General features: G+C 40.3%; 1 protein-coding gene across 1 annotated transcript in view; it reads left to right on the top strand.

Annotated features, from left to right (window-relative positions):
• The window catches only part of atad3 (ATPase family AAA domain containing 3), a 61,767-nt gene extending 45,460 nt beyond the window's left edge, over positions 1-16,307 (top strand). Inside the window, exons 15-16 of the mRNA XM_060852188.1 lie at positions 2,053-2,161; positions 13,841-16,307. Of these exons, the coding sequence (XP_060708171.1) occupies positions 2,053-2,161; positions 13,841-14,017 (286 nt within the window). The 3' untranslated portion in view covers positions 14,018-16,307. The remainder of the gene's footprint in view (positions 1-2,052; positions 2,162-13,840) is intronic.
• The last annotated feature ends 522 nt before the right edge of the window (positions 16,308-16,829 follow it).

Genomic DNA, 16,829 nt, shown 5'->3' with positions numbered 1-16,829 from the left:
AGCTGTTACCACCCAACGCCTGGAGGAAGAACGCCTCATAGTCTGCCTAGCGACCCTGCAATCACACAGAATAAATGTGGATTTCAACAACTTCCTCATTTCTCCTCCACTCGCATTATCCCAGTCCCAAGCCTCCAACTCAGCACCATCCTCTGGACCTGTCCATCACTCCCCCGACCCATCACCTTCTCCCTTAACTTCATCCACCTATCGCTTTCCCATCTACCTCCTTCCATTTATCTGTCAGCTCCGGCCCACAAGCCTCATTTCTGATGAAGGGCTTATGCCCGAAACGTTGATTCTCCTGCTCCTTGGATGCTGCCTAGTCTGCTGTGCTTTCCCAGCATTTTAGCTAGATCATTTTACAGAGTCCGCAATCAATTATTTTTAAAAATGGAAAGAATTTCATTTATGTGGCCTGTCAAATTTTATAGAATTGCACTTCTTAGAGGATCTAGTCTACGGCAATCAAAAAAAAATGAAGAGTCTTCTATTTTATCAATTTAATGTAAATTTAAATGAGTACATTAGCTCACTGGGTCAGATGCCTTTTACAGGAAGGTTAAAAATGTCAGCAGAGGCTTGACGTTGAGTTATTGGTTTAACTCTATAAACTCTCTAGCAGACATCAACTCTTTCTGTGTAGTATTAGTGAATTTAGTCCATTCTGTTTGTTTCCTTATACAAATGGCACTGTAAGACAGCAGATAACATGATGAGAGATGGATGATAAAATGAGACTGTCCACCCATTCAGGTAGACAGATTAAACAGCTTTGTCTTATTTGAAGAGGAAGATGGCTTTTCTCCTTGTGCCCTGACCAGCCTTCATCCCTTAATCATTACAAATAAAACAGATGAACTGATTATTCATTTCCTTACTATTTGCAGGACCACCTTGTGCACTAGTTTCCTGATGTGTTGACCCACATTGCAGCTATTCTTAAAGTATTATGCTTGTCCTGAAGAATTTTAGGATGGCTTGATGTTATATAATAAGTACCAGATAAATGAGTTGCTTAAGGTAGAGTGTAATAACTGGATTAAAGGTTTTGATCAGACACATAATCTGTATCCTTTGGCTTGAGATATTCTGTCCCAGTATCTAATTTTAAACCCAGCCTAGAAGATCACAGGACGCACAAACCGTGAGAAGTAAAAGCAGGAGTAGACTGCTCAGTTGCTCAAACCTGCCCCACGATTCAACAACATTGTAGCCGATAATCTCAACTCCTGTTCCATGCCAGCTGCTAAGGACTTCTCAATCTCAAAAATCAGTCTCTGTCCTATTTTAATACATGCAGTATTCTGCACATCTCCGTTTTAAATGATTACCCCATAAGCGAAAACATCTTCTCAACATCTATCCTGGCAAGGCCCCACAGAATCAATAGAATCATATTCCTTGAATTGACACTGTCTATACACACACATGCCTCAAACTAATTAACTTGAACCCTAGTCCAGAACAATAGAGTTTATCGAGTTTTGAGCAGATTTATAGCTCAGCTTGAGGTTCTGGATGTAAGTTTATTCACTGAGCTGGAAGATTCGTTTTCAGATGTTTCGTCACCATACTAGGTAACATCAGTTTAGGTTAGGATGAGTAGATGAGGAAGGACACAACTTTGACTGGGGCAACACATCCATCCGAGGACAAGCCAAACAGACGTGTGTGAGAATCAACAAGCACATTGACTTGGATCCCATTTGCCACCCCCTGAGAAAATGAACTGGAAATGGCATCACCAAACCAGAGAAGCCTAAACACACAAATAAAAAGCAGGCTGTACCACCAGTGCTTCTCTGAAGGCTCACTGATGATGTTACCTAGTAAGGTGATGAAACGTCTGAAAACAAACCTTCCAGCTCAGCGAGCAAACCTATATCCTGTACAATTTATAGGATTCACCAGGAAATATCTGTGTAATGTTAAATATTGCAATGCCATAATGTTCTCGTCAGGAAGTCAAAGTTTAACCTAGAGATACTAATTGGACATGGACATGTCAATTACAGCATTTGGTGATCATAATCTTGTCCTGTTTCACAGGCGCCTGAAAGTGGCACAGTTTGACTATGGCAAGAAATGCTCGGAGCTTGCTAGAGTTACTGAAGGGATGTCGGGCAGAGAGATTTCCAAACTTGGAGTAGCCTGGCAGGTAAGGCATTTATTTTCATTCTCAATATCATTGGAGTGGTTAACTCATCAAAAATAATCCTGCAAACCAACTGCAGTAAGGTCAAGAAAGAGATGTAAAAGTGGTTTATTCTCTGTAAATAGCGTGAACGTTTTCCTTCCCTCAGGGCTAGAAAGTTTGGACAGATTTTCAGTGAATCTCTTTCACTTTTGTTGGCCAACTCCTCAGATCCAATTGGTGACATTTTCAGTTTTTCAAGTGGTGGATGTTTGGGGATGAGCAAACAAATAGAGAAATCTCTTGTTGACACTGAGACTGTTGACTTCCTCACTAGCTGGAGCTTCTGGGTATCCCAGCTGCTGCTTGTTATTCCCATTGCGTTTAGCTAATGTCTTCAGGAACCAGTTACTTTAGGTATCAATCTCTAAATGATGATCAGTTTCAATGTTTGTGTGTACGTGGTTTAGTGGACTGCTTGAGTATACTTTCACTTTGCATTTTTATTGATTTGAAATGTTGCAGAATTCTGATCAGACTTTGTGAAATTGCATCTCTGGAAGATTTGATTCCTTTCAGGATTTAATTTTTTATAAATGTTACTAGAACTAGTTGAAGAGTGGTGATCAGTTCCCCAGCTTTCAACCTCTCCTATCGAAAACAAAAATTTCTTCTTTTATGTAAGGCTGTACCTCTCTAATTATAGTATAGTTGACTGTTTTCACCGTAAACAATAAGGAGCCAACACAGGGTTTTCTTGAGTGAACGGAAGAGCAGTTTTTGTTACTTTCCAACCCTGAGAAATATTACAAAGATGCAATGTCAAGTGTACGAACATGAAATCTCATGAATGCTTTCTCTTTCTCACACACATTCTCCTACGTACTTATTCAGAAGCTGATGAGATATCAGAGCAGAATTAGGTCATTCATCCCATCAAGTCTGTTCTGCCATTCGATCATGGCTGATATGCTCCTCATCCCCATTTTCCTGCCTTCTCCCCATAACCCTTCAACCCATTATCAATTAAAAATCTGTCTAACTCATTCTTGAATTTACTCACTGCCCCAGCATCCACTGCACTTTGGGGTAGCCTAACCTGTTCAATCCCTCTTCATATGACAAACCCCTCTTCTCTGGGATCAATCTAGTGAACCTTCTCTGAACTGCCTCCAAAGCCACTACATCTTTCCTCAAATAAGGGGCACAAAACTGCGTACAATACTCTAGTTGCAGTCTCATCAATGCCTTGTATAGTTGCAACAATACCTCCTTACCTTTCTATAATATATTCCTTTAGTTATAAAAGCCAACATTCCATTTGCTTTCTTTATTATCTGTTGTAGCTGCATGGTAGTTTTCTGTAACTCATGAATGAGGACCCAGGTCCCTCTGTACAGCAGCGCCCTGAAGCCTCTCCCCATTTAGATAATAGGCCACCTTCCCATTTTTCCAACTAAAATGCATCACCCTCTCTTACACTTGTCTCTGCCTCTCTCTTTCTTTCTGTCTGATGCTGAATCTAGTGTCCAGTACAATGTACAATTTAAAACACTTGTGGTGTCCTGAGGCATAACCTGACACCATGGTTGCTTAGTTGATTTCTGGAAACCTCAGCAGGATAGAATATTACAATTTTCTGTGTTCTCAGCATTCTGATGTTTCATTCCAATCATTGGGCACTTTTTCATCTCAAGAGACAGAGTTCTTGACCTAAGCTGTATCCTTAGCTGCTTGTTTCTCTGCCAAAAATGGCTCTTTCGGATTCCAGCTTGTTGCTGTGTTCCATATCTGAGCTAGTTGAAGTTGCATCTCTATCATATGAAAATTCTTATAAAAATATAAGTCTCAAAACTAGAAGTTATGAAGCTATGAGAAGGACGTTGGTTGTGGTGGTTTGAAAATGTAAAAATGTTTAATGATAGGCAATGGCTAGTTATTTTTTAAAAAATTCATGCTTGGTTTTCAAAAACACCTACATACCTTTTAAGGCAAAAAAGCTCCACGGGAAAAATAAAACGCTGCGGCTAATGGGGAGAAAAATAGTATTAGTTCGTGGGAGGGAGTTTAAAATGTTGTAAAAAGATGTGTACGTTTTTGAGGATGGAGAGAAGTGATGAAGGGAGAATAGATTAGCGAGAAACAAAAATGGATTGCAACAATTCTGGAAGTATGTGAATAGGAAAAGATCAGCAAAGACAAATTGGGTTGGTTACAGGAGAACTAATAAAGGGAAATCGAGGAATGTTACAAAAGTTTATATGTATCTTCACAGAGAAAGATATATGGAGCCTTCCTGAAATGCTTGAGATTCAAGGATAGTGAACTGAAATAAATGTCAGTTTAAAAAGTAGTATTGGAGAACTTAATGTAACTAAATTTGAAAAATCGTGGGATCTGAATGGCTGATTTCTGGAATGTGTAATTGTTCTTTAATGTATTCTCTGGCCTTCAGAAGATAAAGGTAAAAAGATAAAGTCGCCATAGTCTTTCCATGTCAAAGGGCTGCTCTCTCATTAGAGAGAGTGACTGATGGTGTTTTAACCTGAGTGTCACCAAAGCTGAAATGTGGGAAGAAGCTGTGAAGGAAATTCCTTCATGGTCACCTCAGCTGGTGCAGGAATTCAACCCACGTTGGCCTGACTGTATATCACAAACTAGCCATCCAGCCTACTGAGCTGCCCTGCTCCCCCCACCTAAACACCGCCACACTCCACACCAATGAGAGGTGGACATCGAGAAGCTTAGGCAAGGTGTACTCTTGCATTATTGGAAACCACAATAGTGGTGATGCTTTTTCATGCCACCTCCTTGTAGTTTGCTGGCTGGTTTTGTTGCCTTTAGATAAAATGATCATTTTAGCTCTCCTATCCATTGTCTAATGCATGTTAACTTGACTTGTATTTTTAAAGGCCCATGGCACTGTGGTATTTTCTAACCTGGTCACCCTGACGTTACTGAGCTACCAGTTCAAATGAAGCTGCCACCTGCAGCAGATGAGATTAGAGCACTGCTTTGGCTGGGGCTGTGGTCAGTTATTCACCACCCTTGTATGTCCTAGACCGATGCCGTGAGAGTAGACAAGGCTGCAGAAGATCTGAACCATTCTAGTATTTCTGGCCCTGTTTCCTGCTGCTAGCACGCACACATGATCTCCAACTCGTCCCTGAGCCAGTAATCTCATGTTCACTCTCAATGTGTACAGGGCTGCTATAGAGTCCAGTAATGTCTTGTATGTGTAAGTAAGCCCGCAGACACCTTTTGGTCTACCTCACAGTGTTTCGTAAAGTGGGGGATTGATGTCAGACGAATGTTGCTTGGGAATTTTAGTTTTTAAAGAAAGTTTATTTTCTTCATTATATATTTTATGGTTGCAGCAAATGCTGCTTCCAGTCAGGCTAGTGCTCTAATTCTTTAGGCTTGCCTCCTTTCTTTGATCATGTGCCTGCTAAATGGCTTTATGTGCACTATAAACGGGCTCTGTTTTTCCAATTGCACTTCCTATGCCTAATCTCCAAAAGGCACTCGCTTTTCCTAGGTGTTGAGTGATTTGAACAGATGGGATTTTATTTCAGCTTTGTCACTAAATTGGCTGTCATTGTATACTCTCTGTCCTGTCCATGTGTGTTTTGGGTGGCGGGGTGGAATGTTGGGTTTGGGGAAAAGAAATGGTTTTCCTCACTGTTAAATTGAATGTCCGGTGTAAATATACAGTGGATCTTTCACCCTTATAGGTGCGTACAGGTTTCTGGCTACTTCTCAGTTCAACAAGACAATGTATCCAATTGAATCCTTACTGACACAGAAATTGGATTATTAACACTTTTGCAACATTATTACCCCAGTTCCAGTTGTATGTTTATAGCTGAAGTTTACTGCATTTGATGGAAACTACTGGCAAATCTGAAAATAGCAGGGGACATTAAATATCTTTTGATCCTGAGAGAGCCATGTTACTTCCACTTGAAGAATTGCAGCTTTCCAAATGTATTAGGCTGTTTACCTTACATAGCCACTGTCACATTTACAGTTGATTTTGCTCTGAATTAGAAGTTGATCTAATTGAAACAACTTGTGGAATGCGAGTAACACAACTTTCAAGACAGATTGGGTAAGTCAGGCTGTGAAGTTAAGTTAACTCCATCTTTTAAAAAGCTAGTGTGCAAAGTGGCTTACAATTAGGCTTGAGCAATCATATCTTGTGGCTAACCTAGTTAATGTAAATTTAGCCATAGGAAAGATTATGAAAAATGCTTTAAAATAAAATTTGAGGGAAACACTTGAACTGATGTAGTTGTATTTGACGGTGTTAATGTGGTATCCTTGTAAATTGTGCTGTGGCTGTGTTTTGCTTGGGAGGAGTAAGAGTACAGAACTGCGTCAAAGCCAAAACTAGCAAATGACTGACTTGATACTACCTTCCAAAGTGATGATCGAGGTGCAGTGACTTCAGCATTTTGCAATGTTACCCATTTCCCTCATTAAGCGGGAACCTGCGACAGTTTTAGTGTGCTGCAGACATTAGACAGATTGGCTGCTCATCTGAACAGATGGTGTCAGATCCATAGTCGGGTTAGTTGCTTGACAGTGAAGTATTTTTATAGTTGAAAAAGCGTGCATACACATACGTTCATGTTTTTGCATCACAAAGGCAATAATTTGCATTTATGTAGTGCCCTGGCAGATCTTCAGCACTTCCCAAACACTTGACACTTGAAAAGTGTTTGAGATTCCCCATTTAAAGGCTGTGAGAAGAAATAAATAAATTTAAAGAATTCCCCAACAGAATAAAATAGAATGTTTCACCTCCATCTGAGGAGGAAGACAGGGATTCAATTTCATGTCTCATCTGCAAAATAGAACCTCCAACATAGCAATATTTGCTCAGCACTGCACTGAAGTGTCATCTGGAGGTGCAGAAAACATAGCCTTCTCAAGCTAGTGAGTACACTATCCCTGAGCTAATTCATCAATGAAAAGGTGCAATTAACTGAAAAGCCAGGTTTAGTACTTCTGTTTGTCTTTTGACTCGGTTCAAATAACTGCTCACGAAGATGAATGCTAGTTTTTTTTAATTCCCTCCTTCAGATAAGCAGCATCTTTGACTGCAGTATTTTGGAGTAATCTGATACCTAAAACAGGTCCCATAGTACTTTGCTCTTGAGTAATCTTGAGACTTGAAAGAATGTTTGACCCATGAGAGATTCATTCGGGAAATGTATTCCACATTTGTTTTATTAATTGCAAATTTTTCTTTCACGAAGCATTATTAATTGATTTTGCTATTCTGTTAGGATCTAATTTAAATTGGTTTACTTGTTACACTAGTTCCAACTGGCAAAAAATTGATAACTTTTTAGTCATTATTGTTGGGTGATTTTAATTGTTCATTAATTAGAAGAGAGAAAGTCAGGGCCCCTCTTGTAGGACAGTGGTAGTGCCCCTACCCTTGGAGCTGGAAGCCTGGCTTCAAGTCCCAACTCTGCAACAACATCTCTGATCAGGTTAATTTGAAAAACAAATTGAATTTTAAAGAAAAGAGACAAAATCAAAGTGGGCCAGGTTTTAAGAATGTGTGTCCAAGTATGCTGCTTGTTTCTGCAATGAAGAACATTGCTTGATTTTAGTTCTGGGAGAATATCTGTTTGCAGAACAATTGGAAATTAGTTTTCAACAGTATCAAAATAGGAACCCATAGCCATAGCTTATCCTCCAAAAACCACAACTAAGTGCTATTATTGTCAGGAATGCTCAATAATAGATCAGTAAGAACAACCCAGAGTGTCTAAACCACCTTCCATTGCATTCAGTCAATTTGCCATCACTGATGTTCCCCCACTATCCACAACTTGGGTGTCACTGTTACCTGAAACAATTGAACCAACCACATTTAACTAGAAGACCAGATCCGTTAAAATTCTGCAATTGGTAAATTATGTTTTGATTGCCCAAAGCCTCTTCCATCATATATAAAGCATGCATTGGGCGTTTGGTGGAATACTTCTCATTTCCCTGGATGAATATAACTGCAACAACACTCAGCTCAACATCATCCACAGCAAACCATTATCTTTAAGTATTCACTGCCTCCACAAGCAATGTGGGGGTTCCCAGTGTAACTCCAATACGAAATGCTGCAGCTTACCATCAAGGCTTTTTTGATTGCACCTTTCATTTCCATGGCTTCTACCTGGGAATGTCAAGACCTGCTCATTCCACTCTTTAGCAACGTATCTTTCTAATTTGGAACTAAGTTGCCAGTGCTTCTCCATTGGGTAAATCTCCCTTCCGCTTAGCACTGTGGATGTATCTGTAACTAATGGACTGCAGTGATAGGCAGATCACCAGCACTTCTCAAGTGACATTAAGGAAGGATAGTAAAGATGGCATTGCCAGCAGCACTCTTGTCCCATTAACTATATTTTTTAAATTGCAGAATTTATATAATTGGTAATGTTTGACTCTATTCCAAAAATTATTTATTTTAATACATATAAGAATAGGCTCCTTTGCATACTGGTTGAACATTACTGCTAAAGGGAGCAGGATAATCTGTGAGCCAGCCACCTGTGCACAGAAGCATTCACTCACTTCAGAGTATTGGAACGTTTAGTAGATTATCAATGCTCCAACTCCCACTAGCAGGTGTTGGCATTTTCCAAATAATGTCAGTCTGTGCAGATTCTCAAATACTGTGCTTATTGGATAGTGCACAAGCCAAAATCTATGATCCTCATGCATGACACATCTGCATCTAAACACAGTGAAGTCTTGTTCTGATGTCAGCACTAGAATTATTGCTTAGTATCAAAGTACTCGTTCATCTCAACACCTGTGTTCTTACTGTCAAGATGGGGCAAGAGCAAGAATTAAGTTCACCGATCTGCTTGAAAAGAAATCACAATGGGAATAGTTTTAATAATGGATAATGTGACTTGCAGAACAGTTTCTTATTCAGCATTATTGTCCTGATATTATTTATCTAAATTCAGTCCACTTGTGTTGCCTTTTGAGACAGAGGGAACAGAAACAGTGGCTTATTCTGCCTAACTCTGATTTTATTCCCTATATCTGTTTTTTTTAATATACTGGACATGAGTACAATGCAGATGGTTGGACTGGTGATCTGAGAAAAAGGGGGTTATATTGATGGGAATTTAAAGAGGCTGAGATGTGACTGTGGTGCTCATGACTACAATTACTGTAAAAATCCATCTGAATAATTTGAGACCTACTCCTAACTGAAATGGCTCCATTCAGTTTTGATTGCACATATTGATGCATTGTCTGAATGTAATTAAAGCCGTAAATCTGCAGCATTTAGACCCAGGTTCCAACATGATGGATGAACTAGATTTTCATTGAACTGATTTCCGATTGCTTATTTTGCTCAATGTAACCAAACACTGTTCCAAATGACATCTGGTAGTGTGAATACACTGCCCAGTGTGTGGCACGGAGCTGTGAATGGACTGTATGGTGAACTCAAAGTTCCTGATTTTATTTTTTTCTCTCTCTGATTCCACTTAACATGGCCAGGTCATTCAGGCAATGTGTCTGAGGCAGTTATGGAACTGGTCCCCAACATTAATCACTGCCTGTGGAAACAGGAAGACAAAGCAAAGAGTAGAATTCAAGGAAACTTTGTGAACACCAGTCCAACAAAGCAGCTCTTTTCCAGAGCTTGTGTTTGCTGCTCGATTACTTAAGAGAACGAGTACTTTGCATCAGTGTTTACTGTGGAAAAGGACAGGTAAGATATAGATTAGATTAGATTCCCTACAGTGTGGAAACAGGCCCTTTGGCCCAACAAATCCACACTGACCCTCCAAAGAATAACCCACCCAAACCCATAACACTATTGGCAATTTAGCATGGCCAATTCACCTGATTTGCACATCTTCGGACTATGGGAGGAAACCGGAGCACCCGGAGGAAACCCACGCAGACACAGGGAGAATGTGCAAAATCTACACAGCCTGGGGCTGGAATCGAACCTGGATCCCTGGTGCTATGAGGCAGCAGTGCCAACCACTGAGCCACCATGCCGCCCTTACTATTCCAGAAATTATGTAGAGATATTGCAGTGTGAAAGCTGGGTGAGGAGTATTGGATGCAGAAATACTAAATATCGAATTTTTTGATAGAATGTAGGGAAATAGATGGTGACATCTTGAAAAGTGTCCATAATGCAGAGGAGGAAGTGCTGGATGTCTTGAAACACACAAAAGTGGGTAAGTCCCCAGGACCTGATGAGGTGTACCCTAGAACTCTGTGTGAAGCTAGGGAAGTGATTGCTGGGTACCTTGCTGAGATACTTGTATCATCGATAGTCACAGGTGAGGTGCTGGAAGACTGGAGGTTGGCTAATGTGGTGACACGGTTTAAGAAGGATGGTAAGGACAAGGGAACTGTAGACCAGTAAGCCTGACATTGGTGGTGGGCAAGTTATTAGAGGGAATCCTGAGGGGCAGGATGTACATGCATTTGGAAAGGCAAGGACTGATTATGGATAGTACAGCATGGCTTTGTGTGTGGGAAATCATGTCTCCCAAACTTGATTGAGTTTTTTGAAGAAGTAACAAAGAGGATTGATTAGGGCAGAGTGATGGATATGATCTGTATGGACTTCAGTAAGGCATTTGACAGGGTTCCCCATGGGAGACTGATTAGCAAGATTAGATCTCATGGAATACAGGGAGAACTAGCCATTTGGATACAGAACTGAGGGTTGTGGTGGAGGGTTGTTTTTCAGACTGGAAGCCTGTGACCAGTGGAGTACCGTGAGGATCTGTGCTGGGTCCACTACTTTTTATCATTTTATATCAATGATTTGGATGTGAGCGTAAGAGGAATAGTTAGTAAGTTTACAGATGACACCAGAATTGGAGGTGTAGTGGACAGCAAAGAAGGTTACCTCAGATTACAACGCGACCTTAATCAGATGGGCCAATGGGCTGAGAAGTGGCAGGTAGAGTTTAATTCAGATAAATGCGAAGTGCTGCATTTTGGAAAAGCAAATCTTCCCAGGACTTATACACTTAATGGTAAGGTCCTCTGAAGTGTTGCTGAGCAAAGCGACCTTGGAGGGCAGGTTCATAGGCTCCTTGAAAGTGGTTTGGTAAACTTTCCTTTGTTGGTCAGAGTATTGAGTACAGGACGTTGGTTAGGACACTGGAATATTGCGTGCAATTCTGGTCTCCTTTCTATTGAAAGGATGTTGTGAAACTTGAAAGGATGCAGAAAAGATTTACAAGGATGTTGCCAAAGTTGGAGGATTTTAGCTATAGGAAGAGGCTGAACAGGCTGGAGCTGTTTTCCTTAGAGTATCAGAGGCTGAGTGGTGACCTTTATAGAAGTTTATAAAATCATGAGGGACATGGATAGGATAAATAGACAAAGTCTGTACCCTGGGGTGGGTCAGTTCAGAACTAGAGAACATAGGTTTAGGGTGAGAGGGGAAAGACATAAAAGAGACCTAAGGGGCAGCTTTTTCACACAGAGGGTGATACATGTATAGAATGAGCTGCCAGAGGAAGTGGTGGAGGCTGGCACATCTGCAATATTTAAAAGGCATCTGGATGGGTATGTGAATAGGAAGGATTTGGAGGGATATGAGCCGGGTGCTGGCAGGTGGGACTAGATTGTGGTGGGATATCTGGTCAGCATGGACGGGTTGGACCGAAGGGTCTGTTTCTGTGACTCTGACTCTCTAATTACAGTAGTTCGGTGGTTAGCACTGATGCCTCCCAGCTCCAGGGACTCTGGTTCAATTCTAGCCTTGGGATACTGTATGGAGTTTTCATGTTCTCCATGTCTGTGTGGGTTTCCTTCCACAGTCCAAAGATGTGCAGGTTAGGTGGATTAACCATGGTGAATGTGGGATTGTAGGGATAAAGTGGGTCTGGGTGGGATATTCTTCGCATGGTGGATGCAGACTTTGTGGACCAAATGGCCTCTTTCCCCACTGTAGGGATTCTGTTAATCTATGCCTGTGTTGCCCGGAAGTTGCCATGTCTCAATTTCAGGTTGTTTGCGGGCTATTTACGCACTGTTGAACATGCCACCTCTCAATGGACTCTGCTGGCTTGGTTTGAGAAAGTATTCCAGAATGCTGGTGTCAGCCAAATTCAGTGTCTTGCATTCATTCCAAGAAAGTAAAACAGCTCTCCTCAGAGTTTGTACATTGGTTGTTTTCAGTCTGTTTGAAAGAAATTGCCTGAAGTTCTTATTGCTTTCACTAACAGTGTAGTACGAGTACTAAATATGGCCTATCAATCCATCATCTAATTGTCATGTTTTAGACTTCAACCCTTTGTTAACTAAATGTTTTTATAAAAACAAGAAAATTGGGCCTAAAATGGCTACAGTGATCATCTGGTCACAAATTGAGGCAAGTGTTGAGAGACCCATGTGCAATAAACAAAGCTGTCTGCATTCGAATTACCATTTTTATATAAAAATATCAAAACTAAACACTTGAGTCAATGTCAAGAATTGTTATCTGTATTAATTCACGATTGTCACGATTTTACATATTGGGGATTGAATGACTTACATGCCAGTTAACTAACATGGAAAGACAATGAAGTTAGACTCAGGAATACACACACTTAGCTATATTTTGGTAGCTATTTTTGGGGGTAGACAAAGGGAAAATAATTCTTGAAAAGTGCACTTTCACAGAGAATTCCAGTCTACAAATTATGCTTCTGTTGAGGATTCACATCAACAATTAACCAAGTGTGGACTCAGGTTGAGAATCTGATACCTTGAAGACTCATCTTTATAACAGTAACTTGTGGTCTCCCTTTCTGTACCAGACTTAATGCATTTTAAACTTACTATCTGAAATTATGTTTTGTTTTATTTTGGTTTGTTTGGTTAGTAGGTAATAAAATTGCTCTTTTTCACTCAGTAAAACCTTGAGAATTAGCTCCTTTGTTTTCAAGAAAACAGTTTCAGTTAAAGTGTGATAGCCATGTGCAAACAAGAAAGTAAATGTTATTTGTGACCATCCAAAAGGAGAACTAAGAATTAAAACAAGAAACTGGTTTCCACTGCTTTACCTGGTTGTAATCACTGGTGTGCTGTACCCTTTATTCTGCTCTGAGGATGATTAACTTAATTAAAGAAAATCTGCAGCAAAATGAGCAAAAGCAAGGAATTAAAATCTGGTTGTAAAATGCCTGCAGAGTAGGCTCCCTTCTATAAATCTTGCATTTGAAGCACGTTTGATAAGCACTTTAAGGAGAAAGTCCTAATCAAGCAGGAATTCTTTTTAAAAATCTTCTTTCTAAATTGACACTAGTTGGGTTTCACCTTTTATTGTCTACGTGGGTGGCATGATGGCACAGTGGTTAGCACTGTTGCCTCACAGCGCCGGGTTCAATTCCCACTTCAAGCGACTGTGTGTGGAGTTTGCACATTCTCCTAGTGTCTGCGTAGGTTTCCTCCGGGTGCTCCGGTTTCCTCCCACAGTCCAGGTTAAGTGAATTGGCCATGCTAAATTGCCCGTAGTGTTAGGTGAAGGGATAAATGTAGGGGATTGGGTCTGGTTGGATTGCGCTTCGGCGGGCCAGTGTGGACTTGTTGGGCTGAAGGGCCTGTTTCCACACTATAAGTAATCTTAAATGACTGGTCTAATATAAGACTACGTACATTCTTGGTAACCTATGTATGTGTGTTCTTTCTGCTGTGCAGGCTGCAGCATATGCCTCTGAAGATGGTGTTCTGACTGAGATAATGATCGATTCCAGGGTGACTGATGCAATTCGGCAACACAAGCAGAAAATGGAATGGCTGAAGAATGAGGGCAGGGAGAAGACTAAAAATGTAGAGCATCTTGTGCCACCCCTTCCAGAGGGCACACTGGTCTAAGTGTCAAACAGAATGACTGTACCTTGCAGCTGAGCTAAGAACCCTGGAACTGAACTGAACTACATCAACGTAAAAACATGCTTGAATAAGCACTCTGCACTCTTAAGGGGTATTCATCAATGACTGTCCAATGAAATGAAAAGCTTTGCACATGAGTTCAACCAGACAGCAGTCATTTGATGCCCTGTTGGACCTCCAGCTTGCCCTCAGCAAATTGTCTGTACGTTTTGAAACCGGTCGAAAGCAGCTTGTGAGAGGAGATGTGAATTGGCGTCTCTGTCTGTCACACCAGCTGTAGCATCTGTGTGTCCTGTCATTCACTGGGTATTCATTGTTTAGCCTGACCTGGGAGGAGTATGTGATGGTGAACTCTGTGTAGTTAAGTATCAATGTGGAGGAGCAGTTTTGCGTTGATGTGTGTTTTGGTTCTGGATTCCTCTCAGCACTGGCCATGATTTATAATCTCATTGGATTCATCATGTTTGAGACCGAATCCCTTATTGTCCACCTACCTCAAATGTACTTTTGAAAATGAACATTTTCACTCATCTTTCAATAGCGATTCCTACAGATTCACAGCCAGGTACAGTTGTGATGTGAGTAATTATTGGATCACAGCGCAGAGGGTCACTGAGCTGAATTTTACGGTGAGAAATTAAAACTGCCATATTAGAGTCACTAAACTTTTTCAAATAAAGAAGAATGAGGACTAACTAGAAACTCTTTCTCCATTGTTATAATCCCATACAGTTGTAGCATGTTAATGTCATCTGTATAGAATTAAATTAGCCTCATGGCTGAGTCCTTTATAGCTGTCCTTTTCATCTCCTCACCAATGACTCTGCGAAATATCTGATTATGGAATTCCTGTAAGTGGGATTAGTGGAGAGATGGCCGCCTTATTTAGCTGACTGCACAAACACCAGAGCTAGAATCTGAGATTTTTGATGTTAAAACTTGAATAAATGAAACACTAATGTATCCAATTTCTACGATAAATCATTTTAAAAACATATATTTTGCAGAAATTTATTTCTAGAACTGTTGCTTTCCTTCAAAGTAAAAATTAAAATCATGCCTCAAAGTTAAAATATTCTGTGGCCTTGTGCTGACCCAAAAGCAGTACTGATTGCATTGGCTTACATCTAATTTTCAATGATTTTTATATGAAATAGCATGGCCCTTAACAACAAGAGGTCTCCTTAGTTATTCCTATACCTATCCCTTGCCCAAAAATTCTCATCCACCCTCTTTCATGTGTCTCTGAACTTGACCGATTTCATACAGGGTGTTGAATATGGCACAGAGACCTTATTAGTCCCCTTCAGGCAGAGAAACCTTTTGTGTTTACTAACACTGGTGCCCAAGTCGAATGAGGAAAGCCATGTCTTAGCCTCCCTTACAAAGTGAACTTGTACTTTGCCAAACCTAAAAGGAAAGTAGGCATTTTTAAGAGCTGTTAACGGTGGATAACAAATTTTGGTCTTGCCAACAAGGAACGATGAAACATTTTGAGTCAGCTATTGCAGTAATTGATCTCCAACTTTACACTAGTGCTACCCACATGAGAGTAAGGAAAGCATAAAAGGAGAGAACATCAAAACATTCCTCCCAGACACTTTAAAAAAAAAATGCCTTGTATGTGCCAAACTATTGACATAAAGGAAGAGTATTAATTTCAAATCAGAGAACTCTGTCCTCATGGGCCAATAGTTATAGCCCATGGCCAGAGTTGGATTTATCTGGAGCAGATGGGTAGGAGTGTGAAAAAGGCAGTAGTTTCCATACTTCCAACCTCTATGTCTCTTTTGGCTTTCAGTGATGACTACTGCATTATATTTGTGCATGTTGAGCTGTAGGCCAAAAGCCTGCTTTGGAATTTGGCTTGTTAAATATTCAATATTGTTTATGATCATGGTTCCCCTCAAAAGTCAACCCTATACAGATGTATGGTCCAAATGGGGATTGGCTGCTTTGAGTTTCTATTACTGCCAAGAAAAATCCAATCCCGCTTTAGCCATCTTGTAAATTACCTTCACCTGTCTCTCTCCCCAGAGTAGCAGGGGAAGCAGAGTTGCTGTTGAAGAGTGTGTGTGAACTTCATTGAAGTAACAAAATGAAAGTAGCAAGAATACCTTAACATTATGTTTGGACAAGGAGGCCAAGTAGGGTTTCTGGTCTGTTGTATGTACATCAAGTAAAACCTGATTTGTTGAAATGATTCTAGTGATTTTACAGTCTTGCATTTCCTCTTGTACATTGATTATAAAGTGAACAATATTATTTAAAACCTACCATACAATTATATTCCAAAAATGGAATGATTTTAATTTGATAAATCCTTTTTTATTGGATTAAATATGTAAATCCTGCTTTATGTAATAAATCAAAAGATAAGCTATTAGAATCACCCACACAGCAAATGGTTTACTTTTGTGAGAAAAGATGAGTTCGTTCTCACTGACAAGATTCTTGTCTCCATTCATAATGTTATTAGGGATGGGATCTTTCTGAATGTTGTATCCAACCCTCTACATTCATTCTGTTGGATGGGGCATCTGCTGGTGGGTTATATTAGTTTCCTCAGCAAGAATTCTGCCTAGATCAGATTTTAATGGCTAATTTCATACAGTGGGCCACCATCTTCCCCTCAGTACTGACTTGGTACCAAGCCCTTAGCACTTAGTACCAAGGAGAAGGCATTTCATCCAGTAATGTGAAAACCTAGGGTATCCAATCCCTTATGCCCCAGTTTCTATACTGCGTAAATATGTTATAGTTACAACATGGTTATGTTGAAGTAGCCTTTCCC

The sequence above is a fragment of the Hemiscyllium ocellatum genome, chromosome 37 (assembly GCF_020745735.1).
Source record: "Hemiscyllium ocellatum isolate sHemOce1 chromosome 37, sHemOce1.pat.X.cur, whole genome shotgun sequence".
Classification (NCBI taxonomy): domain Eukaryota; kingdom Metazoa; phylum Chordata; class Chondrichthyes; order Orectolobiformes; family Hemiscylliidae; genus Hemiscyllium; species Hemiscyllium ocellatum.
The sequence above is the reverse complement of the archived record's forward strand: the minus strand, read 5'-3'. Positions and strand labels throughout refer to the sequence as shown.